The sequence below is a fragment of the Physcomitrium patens genome, chromosome 15 (genome assembly GCF_059467195.1).
Source record: "Physcomitrium patens ecotype Gransden chromosome 15, ASM5946719v1, whole genome shotgun sequence".
Classification (NCBI taxonomy): Eukaryota; Viridiplantae; Streptophyta; class Bryopsida; order Funariales; family Funariaceae; genus Physcomitrium; species Physcomitrium patens.
In genome coordinates, this window is record NC_143424.1 from 1,693,225 (window position 1) to 1,716,322 (window position 23,098).

Here is a 23,098-nt window from a genome sequence, read left to right on the forward strand (position 1 = left end):
GACTTCTCAATTACAATGTGATGAAACTATGCTACAATATGTGTAGAAGATGCGCTTTCTGCGAGACTTAGCTGGGTACCCAGCACCCAGCGAAATTTTGTGGGGTGCTTTTGGAAGGTGATTGCTCATCTCATGCTTTACAAGTGTTCGTTTGCCATGGAGCTCACTGACACTGCCCCCCATTGGATGTAAAAGAGATACCTCGGGCATGCAGTAATTTATTCATCTAATTGTTTTCACCTATCCAGTCTTTCACCTATCTTTCTTTTCATCGCTAGTATTTTTTGTTCCTCCCCTGCTTAGTTTACTCAACATCATTGCGATTCAAATTTAACAAATCAAGCGTGAATTCAATTTTTTTGCAGCAATTTATGGATAGTTTTGATTTTTACTGCTGATCGTTACTTTGAGATCCAATACTAAGAATGATGGTTCCTAAGTTCTCGAATAAAATGTTGTAGGTTGTAATTTCCGGAGTTATAATCATTTTAAATTGTATTCCTACTGACTAGATTACCATGAAAAATTATGCATTTATTCAGAAAGGTATGTAGAGATTCCTGCTTAAGGATATGTATGCAGAGATTCCTGCTTAAGGATATGTATGTAGAGTGCATCACATCATGTGTAAGGTTGGGTGCTGACATTCATTGTGAATGGTCAAGATGAAAGATAAACGAGAACCATTTTTCGTCCTGGGTCATGTAAATTTACCTTGTTTTCCATGTCAAACACTTGGAGTTTTTATAGCTCTCTTGAGAAAAAAAAAAAAAAAAAAAAAAACGCAATAGGATATATTTTAAAGGTGATTTACGTGAGCAACTACAATCAAACTTGATACATGTATGTTTGAATCCGAATTTGGATTCCATCGTGCAGGAATCTCTGCAGAAAGGTAACATATAAGATCATGACGTCAGTCATGGAAGCTATAATGCGTACCCAACTGAACAATACTAATGTTAATAAGTTGCCAATGACGTTACAATGCCTGCGACGTTACATACAAATTAATATGTGCAAACCACTCACAACACGACGAGAACCAGATGTCTAACTCTCTTCCTGATAGTACTGTCCTTGATAATAACCCCTAATTTTTGAATTCCTTAACTAAAACTGTGCACTCCATTTGCGATGAATACAAAGAGTCGGGAGCTGAAAAATTGTACAGATGCGAGGATCAGGTGGTAGCTGCCTCCGAAGACTGCAGATTTTCAACTCTGGAAATGCCAAAAATACAGTGAGCATCGAACTAAGTGCAATTAAGCAAGTTTCCAAGTCAAATTAAGAACGTGACCAGAATAACAATCAACAAGCAACTCTAGTAGACACATAAGTACATTCATCTGAGAACCTAAAAAACGAAAAAAACACAAAGCCAAACACGATAACAAAAAGAAAAAACCTCAAACTTCAAGTTACCAACATTCGAACACTACTCAGCATACCCAAGTTCAAGAACCCAGTAACGTCCAATAAATCATCAATAAGGCAGGCCACAAACTTCATGACTAAAACAATTATGAAAGAACAGGCAACATCTAGCGGCACTGACCTCTCCAATTCGTCGCCGTCAACCAATTCATCTTTCTGGACAGCAGTGACATTGATAGCAACCTTCACGACATGACCATTTTCGCTGTAGTTATGCTCCAGAGGCCTTCCTTCGGACTCTGCACCAGCCAATGTAATCAAACCACCATGATCGACGTCTTGTTTGTGCAAATCAGTTCCTGATGATACCTCTGGAGTCTCCGCAGGGTCACTGATATCATGCATGCTTGAATTTGTATGGATTTCTTCCACAGCTTCCTCAAATACATCACCGCTATCAGCACCAGAATCCTTCTCTACATCGGCGTCAGCATGTCCAGAAGTGACCTCACCATCAGCAGCAAGACTAGCCAGGCCTTCTTTCAGGTTCGCGGATCCTTCCACATTGTCACCTTCAACATCCAGTCCATGTCCCTCAAGAGAATTTGATCCGTGTAGATGTACTAGTGGCTCAACATCCCTCTGGGACTTTTCAGCTTCGCCTGGCAAAGAGCTATCCCAAATATCATCGTCGTCATGTTTGTGGAGAGAAACGGCAGAAGTTTCTTCGGCGCCGGATTGAATAACAGGCGCACTCTCGAAAGAGTCCCACATGTCATCTTCGTCTTCAAATTCTGACGGGAACGTCTCCGGCACTCTAGATGTAGATGGAGATGCAACCGAATTAGAAAGAGAAGAGACTGAAGAATCTTCTTCCAACTTCTCTTTTTCTACCGTCCTGTTTGCTGAATCGACTAAACTGTCTGCAGTATCATCTCCAGTTTTCTGTGCTGGCATTGCTTCCTTCACATCTTCGTCAACAAGGTCTGTTGAAGTGGAAGTAGAGGGATGAGGAGAGCTCGCCTGTGGTTCACTTGCTTCTCTCTCTGTTTGATCTTCTACAGGTTGCATTGAAGAATCGGCAGGACTTTCCTCATTACCTTCATGTGCCTGAAAGTCATCCCAGTCGTCGTCGACTTCGTCATCATCATCAAAATCGAGGGATGCCTGGGAAGTTAAAGCGGTTGAGCTTGTCCGAACAATAAACTGGGCTGACGCTGGAGGAGGAGGAAGAAACCCAGAGGAAGGTGGCGGCAGAACAGGCTTTGGTATGGATGCAGGTGGGAGGGCTGTAGGAAACGACGGATTTGCACTATCATGCTGTGCCATTGATGCTCGAATGATAGACTGCATCATAAATCAACTTTCCATGAGACAAATATACTAATAAACAGTCACAAGTTCCAGCTTCGCTCATTCAAGACGTTGCTGAAAATACAGGATGCATCCAAACCAACTAACTAAAAGCTTTAAATAATCGCCTCTGCAAAGGATCTTGTTGAAGAATATTACACAAACTAGAGTATTTTTTCAAAAAAGTTCGAAGAGGATAGAATGTCAAAGAGCCAGACCTGAAGCTGTTGACGAGACTCTGCCGGCATGTCAAGGAGCACTTTGCGAAATTGCGTGGCTGTAGATGGTACTGAAGCTAAGTGCGTGACAAGCTTCACTGCAGCATTTATCAAAGCAAGAGCTGCCTGCATCATATAACACAAGCAAGTTATCACAAAAAAAACAGAAAAGAAAAAGATGAAACTGACAGACAGAATAGTCCTTATTAGTTCTAAGCAATCAATAGGTCTGGGGAGACTTGGTTAATAATAGCTTCCTCGAAAGGAATCGCATAGATGGTGACAGCACCAGACTGCTAATACTTATGCCTGTAATGGTCGTTCCCAAGGCGGCCAGATCCAATCAAATAGAAATAAAAAAGGAGCCTGCATGCTAAGTAGACTTTACGATCTATGCATCGTATATATCGAGGGGCTGAGGTGGATCGGACCTGATAACAAGAATATACCTGATTTTCCTTCCCATCAACAGAGGCAGCAGCTATTATGGCTGGAAGTAAAACATGCAAGACTTCCAATTGAGCCTCCTCGCCATCTACCAATGAGTGGAGCAATACGAGCAACTTCAAAGCTTCCCCAACTAAGCCTGCTGCTGCAGAGGTCATAGTATCCTACATCACCCACAGCACCATTACTGTAAGCTTAAATCAAAGTCACGGGGACTGGGAGAAATGAGAGTAAGACCGGTGAAAGTTGTTCAGTGACTGAGCCTTCATACCACAGCAAGTGAATACGCAACACAAGAATGCACTACGCCGTTTTGCATCGTGTAAACCATTGACATGGTTTAACACAACTATTAGGCATTCTGAAGCTTCCAAATGCTGCAAGTTATTCCCAATTACTAAATTGATATCTATGATTTCTAAGAAGATTCTAATCAAGCTTTCAAACAATTTCCGAACGCTTTAATTACCTTGCTTTCCTTGTAGATGACTGCAATGACATCAGAAGACAACTTGTGCAAGAGGAGCAGCGCCCATGCAAACTTTTCTCCCCTGGGATGCTCAGCTGACCCTGCTTGTGCCACAGTCCTCAGGGTTTGAAGACCAGCCAACTGAATCTGATACATTAAAAAACATGAATTAGTAGGGTAGTTATATTACACTTCAAATCAGGTCATGGTTGAAGAGAATTAGAAAGCCTATTCGCCAAAGAAGAACTAGCTTTACATTCCATGTTGCTCAAGTGATAGAAAATTCAATCTCATACTGCTGCTGAAACAAGAACAAATAACCCATAATCAAACCACTCAATTTAACAGAGAACACTAGCATTCTACATACAAGGAACGTATCCTTACGGTCGGATGAGTAATTGAAAGAGAAGACTGAAGACAGGATAAACAACGAGCTTGCGACCCCTGCTTGAATTCTGCAACATCAGGAACAGATTTGGCCATGGCTACCATAACTCCAAGAACCAGAAGAACACGCTTAGATAAAACTTGATCATCAATCTTGCTTGCAATGGTCACGTTAGTCTCAAAAACCCGTGCCAAGCTCTCTACAGAAGATGCTAGCACAGAAGCTCGCTCTTCTTTCCCAAACCCGCCACTGGAACCTGCATCTGAACAATACAGAAAAATTACTTACAGAAGACGATAACATCATCTGCTCGAATCGTAGCTCTAATTAAACAATCTACTCTATTATCAACAGGCATTGTACTATTTTTATTTAATTGCATAGTTAACATATGATTTATGACAATAATTTCTGCGCAATAACAATGCAATGAAGTTGTAAAATGCACTAAATAAACCTCAAAAGCTTGGGTGTCTGATAAAATAAATCCTTAACCAAGTACTCATACATTCATGAATCCTTGTGTACCTTCTGAGAACTTCGAAGTAGCGTTGGTGACAGTTGTAATGAAAGTGACAGAAGCAGAAGCAGAATTGCCTGAAGCCTCACTCAAGACTTTGATGCCAGCCGAAAGGAACTGAGGCAGCAATAATTGTTGACACTGCGCAGGTAAAAAAACCGGCACTTTTCTACAATCAAAATTAAATGAGGAATACAATAAGATCTTAAGATTTAAAGTTGACATTGTCATTCATGGTTATACATCCAGTAGATCAATGATCGAAAACCTACTCCTCGAACAATGTCACTGAGATATATAGTCCAGATGTAGAGAAATATAAGAAGGCTTCAAGGCTTGTTAATAAATCCAAGTAGACAAGGTTCACCCGTCAAACTACTCCTCAAAGAGGATTTATCAGCACAAATTATAAGGTTGGAGAAGCGACATCAACGTTATGCAAATATTCGAAGTAAAAGTTTTGAGTAATTCGAGTATATGAAGCAGCCAATAGCAAGAAGAAATGATATGGAAGGTTTCCACAAAAAAATGAGTACCTCTTCGCTTAAACGACAAGTCAGACTTGAAGCAGCTCGTAGGGCAAAGCAGACTAGTGCATCGGTTTCAGAGCTATTCCACATTTGATTTGAATTACTAAATCAAAACCAAGAAAAAAAAGACTAAGAACTGCAATATCAAAATTTGGGTAATTATACAAACTAAGCCAATCCAAGCTACATGAGTTCATTATATTTTCAATGCCGTACAAAAATTGAATGACAAGAACAAGGAATGCTCCAGTTACTGCTAATTCAACCATACCTCAAAAGGATCTCAAGTAGGCAACTTCATAAAGATAAATGAGTCAAAACGCAAACCTCTCTTGAAGTTGATGCATATAACCAAGACACAACTCCGCAACTTTTAGCACTAGGGATTTTTCCTCCATATACACGTCAGGCGATGAATTGATAATCTGCCAAGACAATTAACAGCATTGCAAAATTTAGCCATGCTATCATATGGGCACTTTGCCACACGTGAAGAATAGTGAACTGGTATTAATGTCAAACTTGACAATATCTGGAGTTATACTGCGAATTACGCACCTGTTCCACGATGTACACAATTGCACCAGGGACCCAAGGATAGTTATTAAGCCGAGGGGCCAGCAGTAACTGATCACATCAAATAGAGAATGTCGGTTAGCTTCCTATTCAGTCGAGAAAGATAAACGCACATTAAGAGGATAAGATTGTGTTTTCTATACACAAAAAAAGCACCAGAAATGACTGAAACCACAATTCTCGAAATTCAACTACCAAGAGCACTCGCGTGAATACTAGCGCAAAGCTATAAGTGAGCACTGCACAATTTAAATTAACTCAGTTTAGATTACAAGTAAATGAACTTCACCTGCAAAAGCTCCTGGCAAAGTTCAACAGAGAGCATGCCAGGCCTGTAGAAGCCCTTTGCACATAAAGCTCCAAGTGCGCTTAGTGCAACTAACTGATGGTTTGAAGTTGGACTACTGCTGAGAATGCGTCGATTAAATGAGGGAAAACTGGTGATGGAGCGTCCCAAATTCGGACCCTGACGTTCGTCGGCTGATATGATTAGGATTGCTAATGCCCACACTTGCTTGAATTCATCACCGTTGATTTCTATACCCGTAACTGGAGGAGCCTTTTCATCACCTTGTGATACAGGAGCAACATCTATGGTTACAGCTTCTAGAACCACTGGCCAGCACTCTGCCAGATGAGGGAGTACCACTTCTGCAACTGCAGCCAATTGAACTCCATCCAAGAAGGGTTCATAGCGAGGCTGCAAGTCAAAAACCACAAATTACGCTCTATTGGAATAGAAAGAGTTAAAAACACACAAGCTTCAACACACAAATGAAAAGAAATTACAGCCTTGAGATAGTTCTGGATTCTATGGTACTGCAGGTTATGGTAACATGGTATATCAAAAGGAGGAAACGGGTGTTATAGTTGTAACTTTAACAGAACAGGACCCAGAACATAAAACAAGTAAATAAATAAATAAACTACTTACGCAGGAGGCATTAGAAAAACACAAATAATACAAACCTTCCCCGAATCATGATAAATCATGAGTTTGAGGCATTGCAAATTTGAAAATCGGCAAACTACTGCCCTTTTGTTCTAATCAAATCCACTGTTTCAGTACTGATACACGGTAACTTATCTGCAACTAGACGATTCATAAAAATATACCTGCATCTTGGTAGCCCACTGCGTACGAATTGATATGTAATCCCTTAGTAACCCAATCCAGCACCGACCAAGCAATTGCGTGTGAGGAGCCAAGAGAGGAAGGAGTACAAAGCTATCAGGAGCTTTTGGGGGGCCTTCTTTGGAGCATGCAAATGCATATGTCTTCACAGCGGCATGAGCTCCTAATATACTCACTTGTAACTATCACAAAAAAAATTCCAACGAACCCACAAAGTCACATAACTAAACCCATTAACCACTCAAAGCCACCTACTTCATAAGATAATACAATGAGGATCCAATCGAATATAATCAATCGTCACTGCAGAACAAACTGACTCGAGAATACAAATCCTACCTAAACATTTATAAATACTGAGTCTGCACTGCAACCTTGCAAAGCCAAATGCCAGGTCAAACTTGGCCTGAAACAGGTAATCAAATTAAAACTACAAATAGACAGGGACAGGAATAGTGACTGGCACCTTACACCCAACCCACTCTGCATAGGATGGTATCCGAAGATCAGCCCATTTGGCCAATGGCCGAGAGATCAGAGCAACCACACGCTGCAGAACACCCCGGTCTCCGCCAGCAACTCCACTGGTAATTATCTGTCGAAAAGAAATCATCAAACTAAGTAATCAAATCTCAGCGCCTCAAAGATGTTAAGAAACGAGGCTGTGTTGTCATTCTCAACCAAAAGCACACATAAATCACAGTTTGCATCAGAAGCACTCAACCATCACAAAAGTAGAGCTCTGCAAGAAAAAAAATTAAAAACCTACATTAACTTACAAATAAATAAACATACAGCGCAGCTTACCCTAGCAGCCAGTCTTGATCCCACAGACATAAGAAGTGGACCAGCAGAAGGTTCAAGAGCGGTACGGACAGCTGACACCAGTTGTGCCTGATATAAGAGTGCACGATTAGTTCACTAATGCACAGTTTCATAAAATGTCTTAACAAGTCTCATACACACATTCGGACAGCACGTGTAAACTAGCGAAAAAAGTATACGGTTTAGAAAGAGACACTATGAACACTGTCAGTTATTATGGTGTTAACCTGGTACTGTTCGAGCAGAAGGTGTCCCTCAAATTCGGGATCGGCAGTTTTTCCAAACTGCACAACAAGCTCAAATTTTTCAGTAATTTCACAAGTACCAGCTAGTTCTTCCGCTCTTAATGAGACCATAAATATCGGCAGAAGATTTCAGAAATCATGTAAGGCCTCTGCAATCGCATGAAGTTATCGAAGAGAGTCATGGTGCACAACGCACAAGAACGAAAGATGATGCTCAACTGTACTCCCTATCCAATAGAAGCGTTTCCTTTTATCAAAGCAAAACTGGAGATAACTAAGAGCGATGGTAACAACATTCACAGCTCCCGAAGTCAATGTTTACCTTATCAAGAATGGTATCCAACAGCTCTACACCCATTGGCCTTACACTCTCTAGACTTCCAGTGGCAACCTGCAATAAGAGAGAGAGCAATGGATCATTACTCAGTTCAAGTTCGTTCACTCAAGGATAACATCTATGTTCACATTACATACAACAATACAAGAATCAAGAGATTTAATTGAAAACTAACAGCACAAACGTAATTCTTACTTGATAGGCTAGAGCAACCAACTCCCCAAGGTGGAGAACCAGCCAATGTCCACCCGTTTGCTCTTTGGCAATCACGAGATCAAAATGAGCAGGATTCCCTCCAACAGCAATCGGTAGCCGGCTCAAACACCTGAGCATACAGTATATCCACAAAACATTTGAGCAATTTTCTGAATAATAGACATCTAATAGATAGTATTATTCCAACATAGATGCACACACAAGAAATAGCGGTTGTATGCGTCTATCAGTATAGACGACATTCTGTATTTTCAACAGTGGCGAGATGCATACTCTGCAGCGAAGAGACGAGTTTTGTAGCGCGGCAAGTTTGCTTCCACCCCTTTGCTTTCACTTTTCTTCGTCTCTTTCCCAGCCGCATTGTTCACTATCATACCTTCATCATCTTCACCCATGGGCATGTCATCCAAAGGAGTGATATCTAAGCGACCGCTAGTAGATGCCTCATACTCCAGGAACCCAGATGCTGCATGCTTGGTAGCTGCAGTTGCTAGTACCTACATGGACCAGATCTTAGTATTGCTCGGTTACTCAAACGAGCCCATTGGATGAGCACGGTCGAGAGACGCTGAAATTTTAGTTCAAAATGTAGGTCTGAACTGCTACGTATACCACCAATTAAAATAGATCATGAAGTAAATCATTCGTTTCAATAAAATACAGAGGAGTCTCAGATAAGAAAACGACATTTCCCAAAATCTCATAACCAAACCCTCGGGTTTAGTGCGTGCTGCCAATAATAATATATTAAGATCGAAACAGATCTGCCGTAAACAAATAAGAGCGAACACTACTCATGCATAATCCTCATAGCCTCCGACGAAAACGAACAGAAACCTGCATAGTCTAAGTGCAACCAAGAAATATAGTTGTGAGAGACAAGTAGTTACCACATTGCGACATAAATGTAACCACCGTGACGGAAAAGAAGGACAAGCAGCCTCCAGTAATCTCTGTAACGTTTGGCGTACGCTCCGAATAATTCTAAAGCGTCAAGGGCCAGTAGTAAGTGAAGTGATCAAAATGAGATGAAACAAAACAATATGCGAAGGATTCGATAGGCAAGATAGAAACTTAGCAACCTTTCATCAGTTTCCGAATCCAGCATTGCGAAGAGATCTTCCTCGATATGTTCTTCTACTAAAGAAACCTGCACAAAAGAATATTAAAGTCAATAATTGATCCTGTAAACAATCCTGGTTATGTAATGAGTATAGGATTATGTATTGTTCAAAACCTGTAGATCCGTCTACTTCATCAATCATATTATACAGGTGAAACACGGGGTATGAATTACTAACTGAATCTCGTTCTACAAGATGCCTGAGGGTAGCAACCGCAGCTTGCCGAAGAGTTGGCTGCATTCATGAAGCAACATATATTGTTATAAGTACCAAAACAAGATACTCAAAAGAGCATGAAGAAATTGAATGGGTCATAACTTGTGTAGGGCAGACAGAATATTACATGATACAATGCAAAGAATTTTAATAAAAGCTGCAGCTTCGATTGATAATAGCGAAAACTTAAAGACAGCTTCCAGAGAGCACGAGAAAGTACACAAAACCATCACCCCAGCTGCTTCGAAACGTAAGAAATCACAGAGGTCCTAAAAAGAAAGCATCAACACGGTAGAAATAAATTTCAAGACTAAAAAACTTATTGGGAGTTACTAAAATAGAAATGGCTGCATGTGACCTTCAAGCTTAAATAAAACTTACTTGTCTAGATGATAATGTAGGGCGAAGCGTCTGCACATGCGAACTAACAGATACAGCTTGTGGCGCAAAAAGTGCCAATTGCTGCGTGAACCTCACACACCTGTCACAACATACATCCGCAGCGTAACAAAATTGGATAAAATTTTCGGTGTAAATATCATATCAAATGCATGTGAAGAATATCTGCTTTGGAGATCGGAAGAAACTTACTCTAGTAATGCTGCCGGCATTTCTCCAGTGTTTATTTCAGCAACTACAGACTGCACGAAATCAAATTCTACCTCATTAGTTAAATAGAAAACTAAATCTTGCCAAAAAGTAGCTGACAGAAATGATTTAGGTAAAGGAAATTTCAAACCAGCGGAGCATTTCATAATACCATGATACAGTCATAAACAGTTTTTAGCCTGCAACTGTTAGCTAAATACATTGGGCAGTAGATACAAAATAGCAAAAGTCTAAGTTGAATCACTTAGTCATCTAATTGTGATTAATCCTGAAGCTAGAATATCGTTATCGCTCGGCATGCTAATCACATTCTGCAAGCAGGTAACCAACAACTTTACCTTGCATCGCATGAAGAATGAACTGATAGGTGATAGCTCGGGTCCAAGCACAGCCACAATTGCATTAATGAGGCGGCCAACGCTTTGTCCTAGCTCCGGTGATGCATGCTCGTCAGAGAGAAGGAGTTCCATCACGACTGACAGCGTCGCCTAATTTTACCACAAATTTCAAAGACCAATGCGGCTTCAGCTCAGTTTAGGCCAATCCATCAAAGAAACACGCTTGAAATGATGTATACTTTTAACACCCGAACATAGGTTAATCAACTTGCCGTAGCTTGAGCAACTTCCAGACAGTTGCTCTTCAGCTGAAGACAAGCGTGAACTTCCTACCTGGACATGCGGAACATATGACAAGCCAGCAGCTTCTGCAGTAAGCCAAAGGCCATGAAGGGACCATATATGCAGAGCATCTGTGGGATCCTTGGCTAAGGCACACAAGACTTGCACGGTTGAAGGAACCAGAGCAGAGAGGGCCATTCCACCAACACTGCAACCCGTGCACAATTGTCATCAACAAATCTTGGCTTCACATTGAGCTAGCTTACGCAGCAAGTATAATGCCAAAAAAAGCAGTGAGAATCAATTACTAAGGTAAAACACTACCAGTGCAAATTTTCGTTCCGATTAATAGATGCACAGATACTTAACGTGCTATCCTCTCTTGGCACAAGATATACAATCAATGCTCATCAGCCATGACCGAAGCAAGAATACGAACAAGAATTACAACTGCTTAAACTGCTACACAAGAAGTACCTCCTGTGAATACACCCTAACGCAAGTGCTAGTGAACCTTTCTGAGTTGCAGTCTGAGCACTAATTGCATTCGTTAGTAACAATCGTGCCTGCACCACATGTCGACGAAGATAAGAAAGAATCTGAAAATATATAGACCGTGTCATATACATAAGCCATTAGTTGATCAAGATGTTAACCAAACTAAAAATAATAATAATAATTTAATTTTAAAAGAGGATGTCGAGATACAAACCAGGATAACTGAAAATTCAATAACAAGGTATCTAGACAAAACGTATACCAAGCGGGCTGCATAACTATCACTGCCCAGACGTGCCAATACACCCAAACTCTCAGAAGCGGCGCGGCGCTCGGCAGAGGAAATGCTGTCGTCTGCCAGAATTCCCTGTTCCAAAAACATTCCAAGTAAGCATCGTACCAGAAGAAAATGACAAATCACCACTTTCGATTGTATTTCTCCACTTTCGATCAGCTCATTCGCAATTGTCATCATACCTCAGCACTAACATACGAGTTAAGTTTATCATATCGAATTCCATGATGCCCTTATGAAATGGAAGACAAAACTCTTAAGTGTACTAGAAGAGGCATAGTAGCATACCAATAGAATTTCTTGAACCTGCCGCAATGCCTCAGCATCTACTCCTTGACCTCGCACACCCAAAGATGCCTTCATGGAGAACAACACCAATGATACACATAAAGTACAATTTACACCGTCCGAAAGGTACTAACCCCAATATGCACTCCAATAGATTGCAGAAGCAAATGAAACAAATTATCGTGATCTCATTCATGGATTGTAGCCAGTATTCACGTATGTACCTTTAAGCCTCCTAACAGAGCAACACACACGTTGGTTGTAAAAGAAGCTTTCCATCCTTGTTTCTTTCCAGCGGTTCTATTCCCCATTAAGTCCAGCAGCTGTAACTTGTTCTTCACAGGCTGCGAAAGGAATTCCACTCCCTATATTTGTAGAAAGGCAAAAATAATATACAATAAGAAAATAATGAAGGAAGTAAGAATAAGAAAATTGTGCGCCCTTGCGTTGGTGTAGTGGAAAAGAAAGTTGTGACAAAAAACTCATGGTAACGGACACTAAAACACAAGAGGGACAGTCATTGCAAGGCAACGCCAAAAAGGTACCCAAGTAAGCAATGTTCAAAGTTGTGAAGAATACCTGGGCTGCAAAAACGTTACCAAAGCAGAGCAGCATGTCATTGACAAGTAATGTAGCCAGTGGAAGCGGCTGAAAGAATACACACAAATGGTAAGGTTATCAAAGAACAAAGACTCCGAGCCTGTATTCATATAACAAGAGAAACAAATGTGTTCACAAAGTGACTTTGATGAACGACAGAGCACAGCACAGCCACAACTAGCTAGAAGACAAACTTTCTAAAGAACATCCACTTACTTGTGCAAAAGCCGGTACTTCAATGTCCCAAACACATGGAGAAAATCCATCTGCAGCGCCCTCGAATGCGCGCAACTCGTCCTCAAAAAAATCCCTACAAAATCAAGGGTGAATTCTTCAGACAACACTCCACCAAATCCATGATATAGACAGGAAATAAACAGTATTGAAGGTGTGTTTAAGGCAGGTAACGAAGAGACACAAATAGTAACGATGAAGGATAAATAAAACTTGTTAAGAATGACAACCTGCCAGGTACCCAAGGTCCAAGAGAAGCGTCACCAGTATCCAACAGCTGCCTCAAACACGAACTGGCTCCATATTTCTCAGGCTCCCTGTATCAAGGAGAAAACGATTATTTCTTGTCACGTTACACGAATTAAGAGAAAGCAATTAGCAGCATTCGAAAGATAAGAGAGAAAAGCACAAAGTTAAAGTGATTTGAACCTCACGATCCATTAGCAGCAAATTGGTTGAACAAAATACACATTTTACAGATTTGCTACAGGCCCACAGGTACGTCTGGCATTTGGACAACTAACTAAATACACTGGAATACCTAGGCAGAATGTCTATTGCACATAGATAGTTTTCTCCAGAGCCTAAGCAGAAAAGCACACCTGAAAGGCAAAGAGCAGATTCCCAAAAGCTCAACATGGTCATCTCTATATACAAGTGGATCTGGAAGAGCTTGATAAGCTCTAAGAATCCTAATAGTAAACAAATCAATGGCAGACTTCAAAGTCAACGGTGCCTGCTGCAAGGCTGGGAAGGCCAAGTATTTCAGCGCACTGTAAAAAAAGAAGCATCAAAATGGCAATAAGGTTAGCAACAGACACTATCACCTAAAATAGGATAGATCAACACATGATATAAATCTTAGAACAAATTGCCACCAAAAAAAGAAAAAAAAAAAAAAAAAGAATCATCACACACATGGTGTAATAATTGCCAGGAACAACTAGTACTTCAGTTCGTACCCTGCCTGCACAATTATGAATGTTACATTCAGCTAAACAATATAATGTGGCAGGCTGGGAGTACCTAGATAAATAGGCGATAATGGGTTGCAAAAGAAACTCTTTATCATTCACTGCAGAGCTGGGCACTACGTAGCTCTTCACAAACGCTGTTAATGCTTCGGCTGCTGCAGACCAGGAACTACAGGTTGCCATTCCACAAATCAGACAGACTCAAGACGCCTCTAAACATACCTGAGACAATTTCATTGACCTTTAACATTGTCCAAACCTTATAAGATAAATTCAAGTATAATTCAACTAGCTTATTAGCTTCCACGATTACAGAAATAAACCGACAAATAGACTCCGTAAAATTTAGACAATTTAGTTGCATTAAAAACCATAGGTGTTGCTTACCGCAAGTGCGCAGGAAGGTTTCTCTCAGCTTGATTTAGCTGATCACGATGATTCCCTCCAAATTCAGTAGCCCATAGTGCAATCAATTCCCACTCTTGCTCTTCTAGTTCCTGGAAAACACAAGATAGTACGCAAATTCTAAGACTATAATCCTCAGCTGCTGACTTTTCGTCCAGGGCTTCATGAGTTCCTCCAAGGTTCGAAGATAACCAAGCATGCCGTCATTGAGCTGACTTACGAAAATTTCAGAACACATGTAACCAGTTCTAGACAACTTCAAACAGTCTCATCATATCTTCCTGCACCTGTTTGGGCATGGACGATACTAACGCCCCAATCAACATCCAGCCAGCCTCTTTTTCTGCAGGTGCTGATAAAGACTTGGCACTTTGCTGCGAAACCATCTTTTTGGCAACCTCAAGGATTGCTGAAGGTAGCCTGCAAAACAAGAACCAAACCATGAACTTTTCTCTTACAGATTGTATAAAAATTGTACAAGTGTTATGACTAATGCGGCTAATATTTCTATGAACAATAGAAAATTCTAATCATCGCAAGCTTAGCTAAAAACATTGATAGAAGAGACTTGTCACCTGAAAGGCACTCCAAGTGGTAATCTTGGACATACAGCAAGCAGTGCAGCTAACATGGCTGCTTGTCCATGTAGTGAGTCCAGCTCAACCCTCAACCTCTCACCCTGCAGCAGCTCCCGACAACATACACGTCTGATTGTCCCTACATTCCAATGCCACACATTGCATTGGGGAATAAAAGCGGCTACTGCTATCGAAGACCTAAACAAGACATTGAAGATTCTATAATGGACCAAAAAACACATCTTCATCAATATCGCTGAGAAATGCTGCACGGCAACAATCAGACTCCAAGTCCATCCTTCTAATCAACCACCTTTGATATCCTCTAAGGAACAAGTGCTGAAAGCTCCTTCCTCAGCAGGATACAGGAGTCTTCACCTCTAGAACCAACAGATAGATATTAAGAAAATGACTGAACTAACCTTCTCAACAACCACAATTTCTCGTATAGCGCGGAGAGTGGTGACGCCACAGGACAGCAGGTTATTGGCACAGGTCGGATCCACTTCGGCAAGAGCACGAAGAGTTAGAGCCGCTTCCACTCGAACCTGCCATGCTCGAGCAAGACTTCAACACATCATGCAGGGAAGGGTGAAAAAAAAAGAATGTAACTCTGAACTGTAATACCAATCGATTTTTATGACAAAACAGTATTCCTAGGCCATAGAGAACAACAGAACCTCACTATCATACAATCAGAAGCTCTTCACGTACTTTCAAGAAGATCAAACGAGAAATATAGAATAAAAAAGTTACGAAGAACAGATACTTACGGCAATGGAGGGATTAGAAAGCGTCTCCACCAGCGAATTGTCAAGTGCTTCTCTACATGCTAATGAGACCTGGAGACAACGCGGACTCAGAGAGGTCACTACACTAGAACACAACATGAATTGTTTGGTAAACAGCACTTTCAAAAACTAGTTCCGTGGGATGAGTAAATGTCAGAGTTTCAACTGTAAGACCGTAAGTGGGCTAAATATTGTAAAATCAACCACAAAGGAATTACAACAAGAGTGCATGAATGTAAGCAGCAGGTCAAGACGCAACCTCTCCAAGTGTAACCAGAAGATATGCAATTGTCCTTAAGATAGCAATCAGCCGTGGTGAACTGTTGTCTGGTCCAGAAAGCTGCGAACCAATCAATTTATTAGTTATCTTATCTTCCAGTTCGTTGCAAATTTTTAGCAATGTGGTGCAGTTTCGGGGACCAGATATCGACAAATATGAAGTAGGAAAAGTTTCATATGCTTCTGAAAGCAGACCTCTTTCGTAAGCAAGAAAGTGAATTCCTTCTGTGCTGGTTCACCCATTTGTTCCGCAACCCCCACTCGTAGTATATATTGTACACAGGCCTGGTTTTACAAAAGGGTGATGAATAAATTAAGTCAATTTAAAATTGAATCATGCAGCATCAAAATGAAATACATACACACACTTCTTATCACTACACTACAGAGCATTCAAAATACCTAAAGTTTGAGAACAACCACATCTTTGAAGTTTGAATTCACTTGCTAGCATGTATCATAATACAGAATGAATCAAGTTGAGAAAACGTACCAATGCATGTGCATCTAGACTGGATGTAAGCATACTAACGGCCTCCATCCCTAGATGTGCAAGTTCCATGTCGTTATGACCGTAGGTTAGATTCATGCCCTGCAGTCAAGGCAGTCAGAATCACAATGACATTCTGGAGTCATTCTAATTTACGTGGTGTTGCACTTGCCATGACCGCGATCAAGAACTGGAATTCAAAACAATACCTGCAAAAAGGATACCCAGGCCATAGTAAGACCGAAGCGGATATCTTTAGAACGAGGGCCTGACGCTGTGACACACAATGAAAATTGTTAGTTATGAGAGAGCTGCAATCACAACCTTTAAAAGACCAACATGAATATACAATTATGTAGATAACTTGAATGCGGTGTTGCCATGTAGGGTTCCAGAAAACATATGTATTCCACTACTTACCACGCAAAAAAGGGATGATTAGATGTTTCTGCAAAACTCCTTCTAGGGCTTTTGGGGGAGCCGATGGCCCCTTCCCTTTTGGTTGAACCTACATAACCATAGAAAGGATGTCACACAGAAAATTTGTTTATTATTCAACATGGTGAACGACTGTGAAGCAAGCAGTTATACGTGAAATGATTAATGGGAAGACACTAATCCATGTCTGACCATATACACCACATTGCAGAAGATTTACCTGCACTGCTGGATTTAAGCCGAGAGCAAGCAAAGCTCCTAAAGCAGCAGCATAACCATCTCGAACACATTGAAAGACGTCTTCCAGCCCCTGATGAAAATCAACATCTTCTTAAAACTGTAATGTTCCTCTAAACTGTTTCTAAACAAGATTCCAGGATACAAATGAAACCGCGATTGATAGTATACTTGGAAAAAACCAATGTCCCAATCTGATGTATACCTTCAAGCAAAGGTTGATACAAGGTTCAAGTCCACCAGATCCTACACCAGGCCCACCAGTCATGGCAACTGCGCGGAGGCACCCAGCTGCAGCAGCTCTGACAGCTGCCGACTTGTCATTTAATCCAACTTTAAAAATCATACGAATGGCTTCTACATATGCCGCAAAGGGTCCTCCACCCCCGGATCCCTCTAAAGCATCCTGAAGTAATTGCAACCCTGCTTGTCTAATCCTGACCTGTCCAATGTTCAGATGCGGCAACAGAGAATGTTACACATGGCAAGAAATAGCGAATACAAAACTGTATGGTCGAAGAGGCTGGATGAAGTTCTCAGACTCAGACTTAGAATCGGATAGGAGAAACGATCACTGCGAAAACAGCGCAAATGAGAAAATTCCAGAATCCTTGTGAGGTGCCAGTGTAAGAATCCAAAAAGGTATTCTGCGCCTCATAATTCTACAGGGGACCTGATAGAAAAGGATTTCAACAACTCTTCCACACATCACAGCAAGAGGTGCTTAACTCGTTGTTACACTAGTTTCAAGAATCCATCTAGTGCTATTCGTAAGTAAGACAAGCTGCATCTCAATCGATTTTAATAACACCAAAGAACGACATGAATAAGGGAGCCTTACAATTAATGATATAGTAAGAGTATGCAAAGCAACACAAACTGCCCTAGAATGTACCTCTGAGGCTTTTAACAGCTTCCCAACAATACTACTGGTTTCCACGAGTCCCGACGTAATCCTGTCGCCAAAAGCTTTATATAAGGCCCCGAGGCATTGAGCCGCACCTGTAAAAATAGGAACATGATCAAGGTCTACTTTACGTTTTTATGAAATTAAAAACTATCAAATCCGATGTGATTTACTGAGCACCGAAATCATACAAAGCAGTAAATGTTGATTCGCTAAAGTCCGAGCAGATCATAAACAAAAATTTGTAAAAACTCAGTCTGAGTTAACCAACCAATACAAGACGCAGGGTCAGACTTTCGAACATCCGCTTTATCAGATAACCACCCCTGCAAGCTACTAGCTCTTGAGTAGATGGAAATACTATCCCCCAACTCTATGAACTTAATCATAGCTGCAGAAGCCAGGCGTCGTACTGGTGGGCGAATCCCTAACAGTAGCAAATTTTGTAGAGCATCTTCTCCTTTTCTTTGAACGGGCAACAAATTATCCTGCAAGTCCACTAGATATTATTAGATTCTAATACACTATCACTCAACAACCCTTGGCAAATACCAATCACTAAATATCACCAAAATAGAGGAATAAATTCCATGTGAGGATCCCTAAGCTGATAGAAACTTTCAAACTCACAAAATTTCACAGAGTTTATAGTGAGGTGTTCCAACTACATGCATGTGATGCATCCTTCTCTCAAATATGGTCAATTAGCGTATTTAATCATTGCCTCCAGATACACAAGATATAGAAGACGAGCATTGCTGTCAGCAAAAGAGAACAGCAAAGAAAGAAAAAAGTATGATTATAAATAGGAGGCACAAATATAGGGCTGCCTGGCCTGAACGAAACTGGAAAAAGAGATTCACAATTAAAATAAATGCTGATACGATAAGAAAATTAACGCAAGTAATCCAGTGGTTTTCAATTCGCCTTCAGGTGTTAAACCAGAAAATGTGTCGCAAATTCACGAATTTGTTGTTATCGTTGATAATGACCTCTGTTGTTGATTGAAATGCAATGCAGTCATATTTGGGCAGCACACTAAGGCGCAAATTATGTCCAACACAATTAATACAAGCACTTTCCGGTGTTTATAGTGCTACTACAGCGAAATTGCTTACGACGCAAAACATACAACATGAGCGGTGATTCATCACTCTAAACCCGACTAAATCGCTCATTTTTTCTATTAATGAATAAAACCTCAAGACCAGATCGATGACGTCCTAGCAGGGAAAACGAGAAAGAGGGGAAAGAAGGCAATGGCACCAGACCTTGGACTCTCTGTCGAGCGTGGACAAAAGATCGGACAGAAGATCGAAGCACATCAGAGGTTGCAGCGGCTTCTGGGAGCCCGAATGCACCACAGACTCTAGCTGTGCTACCAGGACCCCCAGCTCCGACAATCCCCCACCATCTGCCATTTTTCTTCTCCTTCCTCCCCTGACACCGAAACACACCAACCCAGCTCAAATCTCCTTCCGCGAATCACAACCAATAGCTCCTTCTCAACCAAACATGGCGAAGGTCGATGCACTACCCGGCGCTCTCAATGCCAGAAACTACTTCCCGAGATCTTCAGTCCCAGATTTCCTTCATACCATCCAAACGATACCAATATGGAAGCAGTCAAGCACAGATCTAACCAAAGCCCAACTTCACAAAGGACTCTGCCCGAATAGAGCGAGAGACCCTAAGCAACCGTCCTCCATGGACCTCTTTCTCCGCTGATTGCTGCCACGCAGGTTCCAGCTAGACATTTTCATTGGGTTACGTCAGCATCCACGTGTGCAGGAGCTTTCCCTTTCCTCTCCTCTTGTTATGCTGTTTTTCCAGGAATCAAGTCAGAAATCCAATGAAGCCGAAAATTTGCTTGAGAGCCTCTCCTGGGAGCATTCAATTTCGAATTGGGTTTTTCCAAGAGCGAGTGAAGTTGTTGTCATTAGGGTTTGGCTATGGCGGAGGTGGAGGTCAATCGGAGGGACATGGAGGCCGGGGAGAGTCCAGCCTTAACAAGCGCTGCGCTAGGGTTGCACTATTGGCCTACCATTGACGGTCCTTTGGGAGTGTACCACGAGGAGGCAGTCAATCTCGCCAAGTCTTTCTACTATGTTGGGTTCCTGTGTCTTCCCTGGTTGTGGTTCATCAACTGTTTATACTTCCTACCAGTGCTGCGGAACTCAAGATCCGATCCCCTAATTCGCCCATGTACGTTGAGGTTCTGCCTTTGTAACCATGTCGGAGTTGTTGGTTTTGAGAGTCAGAATCTTCGTACAAAATTTTTGTTCATGTTGCTAGTTATTTGTTGTGCTCGTGGGCATGATTCTGTCTTTATTTCGCGACTGCGAGTTATGAATTAAGCTGGTTGTGCGAATAACTGCTCATTCAATTGGTAAGCTTGAGATCATTCAGCTCTCGGCTAGGGCTTAGTTCTAAGGGCACACTCCTGGGCATGGAGTTAGGATCAACAGGATCTTGCATAACTGAACTGTCTGCACTCTGTGCGCGTTCCATGCATTCTTCTCCTTTTTTCTAGTGATGTGAGGGATCATCGTCCACGAGAATCTGGGTGAGTATTACAATTCGTCAAAGCACATCAATCGTGTTAAGCTTTTCCCAGTCGTGGTACACTCTCATAGGACCGTTGTTTGAGTGTGGGATCCCAAATTTCATCTCTGACAAGATGATTGTACGAAACGTAACTATTGTTCTCGTTGATTTCAATTACAAGGAACATCATTCCATCAGTTATGATTATTTTCGACTATCTTCGAAATAACTACGTTCGAGTCTATTGTTTTCGTTTGATTCAAAGGTAGCATTATTTGGCAGAATGCCTGTTAGGTGGAGTCTTGAAATTTTAGGTCTTTATATTTGATATGAATTGTAGTTTTTAGATTGATCTTGATAAAGATTCTGAAAATATCCTGAATTAACGAGATGTTGGCCTTTGCAGATGTGGTCAAGTCAGGCATTGGTTTTCTTGTATGCGGCTCACTTCTCCTTTCATGGGCGTTAACTTTTGCGTATGGCGGTGAGGGGTTATTAGGTCCCTCTTGGAAGCACCTGGCAGTATATGATATCGCAAACAAGTACCAACAGGTAAAATCCAACTTGTTTTGTGTACACAGTATCCATGCAATCTTGATTCTGGAATAATCTTGATACGAAATGATGTCACTTGTTCATTTGTATGTCATCTAACTTGGCATTTCCCACTAGGTATTCTATTGCATCTTTTTATTTTATTTTTATTTTTATGTTCTGGTTTACTCATGTGGTTCGTTTGTTGGGTTCCAGTATGCAATGTCGATTTATTAGTTATGCTGGAGTTACTGGCTATGATTGGTCTATGAACACGGTTAGGCTTGACCTGTGTGAGTCGCATTCTGCTTGAATTTGAAGTTATCCTGCTGAGATGCGTCATTTTTGTACAGATCTTCACCTAAGGAGTCTACGTGGAGTTGAAGCTTTAATACATTCACGGTTTAAACATCTTGATTTTCACTTGCAGCGGGCGCACTGTGATGTACATTAGATTCATTCATAGTCTAGAATTCACATGACTATTGTATACCAAGGTCTCCTATTCCCTGTCCACAAACATATATCGATGCTCTTTACCTAGTAGCACACACGGGTGGATAGGTATGACGTCTTTGGAAATGATTTTATCAAACGTGCATGTTGCTGTGCACCGTGATCAACTGCGGCTTTTTAAGCGGTCTATCTTCACAGAAATCGTGTCAGGAACTTTAAAATTAGTTTTCTGAAGTGCATATGAACCCTTTCATGCTCAACCTGGACATGTGAACCAGCAAGGAGACGGCCGAATTTATCAATAGATCATTACACTGCATACCGTGTCTCATGTAGGGACAGAGAATCGGAATGCTGGTGCCCATCTGAAATTTTAATGGCTGATCTGTGCTTACACTGTGGAGACTGGTAAGTATGCTACACTCCATGCCTTTGATGGCATTCTTATCATGGAATGTGTACTCATCTATTAAAATGGTTGCCCCTGTATTTGAGATACCGTCTTGGCTAGAATTAACGATCCTTGTAACTGTTTGCAGTGCTTTAAAGCAATATCCCGTAGGATAACTATCTAAAATGAATAATTTGGGTGTGTCTCAACAACTTCAAGGTACATGCTTGGACATCTGGTCAGTAAATCAGGCCTTCGTCATTCACATTATTAGACACACATTTGTGTACTACTGGAAAGCAAACCAGCAGGTCTCCTGGGTACTCAACTATTTCCAGCTTCTCAAGCATTGTGTTTGCACAGTGAGCACTACACTTACCAGAGAGGAGCTTGGTAGTTCCATGATTTTGGGCCTTATAGCCGAGCCTGAGCTCGCGGGTTCACGACAATCCCTCTCGAAGCTTGCATGTGCAAGTAACATAAAAAATAAAAATAAAACTACAAAATATGGGTATTTTTTCATCAGGTATTGTTGCCCAACCATGAAAGTCGTTAATTCATCGTATTTTCTCTCATTATGAATAATGAATTAAGCATTCTGTAGGCTTTCTCTTCATCGCAAATGTCTCTGTTCCCAGCCAAGTGTGGTAAGGTTGGTGGTAAGGTTAGGGAGCTTCTAAGTAAGAACTATAAGAACTGGAACTGTGAGTTGACACTACCCGCTGCTTTTCTTTTCACTAATTGCCAACACTGAGCATCCTTACAGTACCTACCTCGGGTCCAGTCACTGTAAGCCTCAATTGCTTGCTGATCACTGACTAATATAATGGGGGACGGCACAGCATGTCAATCTCAACCTAGATTAGTAACAAAGCCTCCTGCTTGAGTTTTGGAGGCTTAAGTACTGTGTCTGTACCGTTTCCCAAGAGGACTATAATCACAAAGGAA

At 41.2% G+C, this 23,098-nt stretch overlaps 2 protein-coding genes across 5 annotated transcripts; one reads left to right on the plus strand and one right to left on the minus strand.

Annotated features, from left to right (window-relative positions):
- Positions 1 to 846: 846 nt before the first annotated feature.
- Positions 847 to 19,854, minus strand: LOC112292203 (protein SWEETIE). 4 transcript variants are annotated; one of them, XM_024540463.3, is made up of 49 exons: positions 19,494 to 19,854; positions 18,494 to 18,710; positions 18,211 to 18,317; positions 17,521 to 17,757; positions 17,299 to 17,388; positions 17,061 to 17,148; positions 16,850 to 16,914; positions 16,644 to 16,742; positions 16,346 to 16,435; positions 16,131 to 16,211; positions 15,854 to 15,922; positions 15,503 to 15,628; positions 15,078 to 15,181; positions 14,790 to 14,922; positions 14,485 to 14,594; positions 14,150 to 14,266; positions 13,726 to 13,896; positions 13,354 to 13,440; positions 13,106 to 13,199; positions 12,869 to 12,937; positions 12,514 to 12,654; positions 12,290 to 12,358; positions 11,969 to 12,073; positions 11,686 to 11,774; positions 11,260 to 11,416; positions 10,927 to 11,076; positions 10,571 to 10,620; positions 10,361 to 10,460; positions 9,941 to 9,997; positions 9,722 to 9,789; positions 9,530 to 9,623; positions 8,913 to 9,136; positions 8,619 to 8,748; positions 8,409 to 8,477; positions 8,069 to 8,125; positions 7,824 to 7,910; positions 7,483 to 7,611; positions 6,998 to 7,198; positions 6,171 to 6,581; positions 5,864 to 5,932; positions 5,633 to 5,730; positions 5,312 to 5,384; positions 4,784 to 4,916; positions 4,252 to 4,517; positions 3,865 to 4,011; positions 3,398 to 3,559; positions 2,949 to 3,074; positions 1,559 to 2,724; positions 847 to 1,223 (listed from the first exon to the last, which is right to left on the minus strand). In XM_024540463.3, the coding sequence occupies exons 1-49, from the start codon at positions 19,641 to 19,643 to the stop codon at positions 1,184 to 1,186; spliced, it is 6,972 nt and encodes a 2,323-aa protein (XP_024396231.1). In that variant the 5' UTR covers positions 19,644 to 19,854; the 3' UTR covers positions 847 to 1,183. The 4 variants fall into 4 exon arrangements, with proteins under 4 accessions (XP_024396231.1, XP_024396229.1, XP_024396228.1 ...); XM_024540461.3 differs by having other exon boundaries at positions 4,252 to 4,511; positions 5,312 to 5,408; XM_024540460.3 differs by having other exon boundaries at positions 5,312 to 5,408.
- Positions 19,855 to 20,078: 224 nt separating this feature from the next.
- On the plus strand, positions 20,079 to 22,136 carry LOC112292206 (putative gamma-secretase subunit PEN-2). Its single transcript, XM_024540466.3, has 3 exons — positions 20,079 to 20,427; positions 21,176 to 21,321; positions 21,657 to 22,136. The coding sequence occupies exons 1-3, from the start codon at positions 20,175 to 20,177 to the stop codon at positions 21,666 to 21,668; spliced, it is 411 nt and encodes a 136-aa protein (XP_024396234.1). The 5' UTR covers positions 20,079 to 20,174; the 3' UTR covers positions 21,669 to 22,136.
- Positions 22,137 to 23,098: the final 962 nt, after the last annotated feature.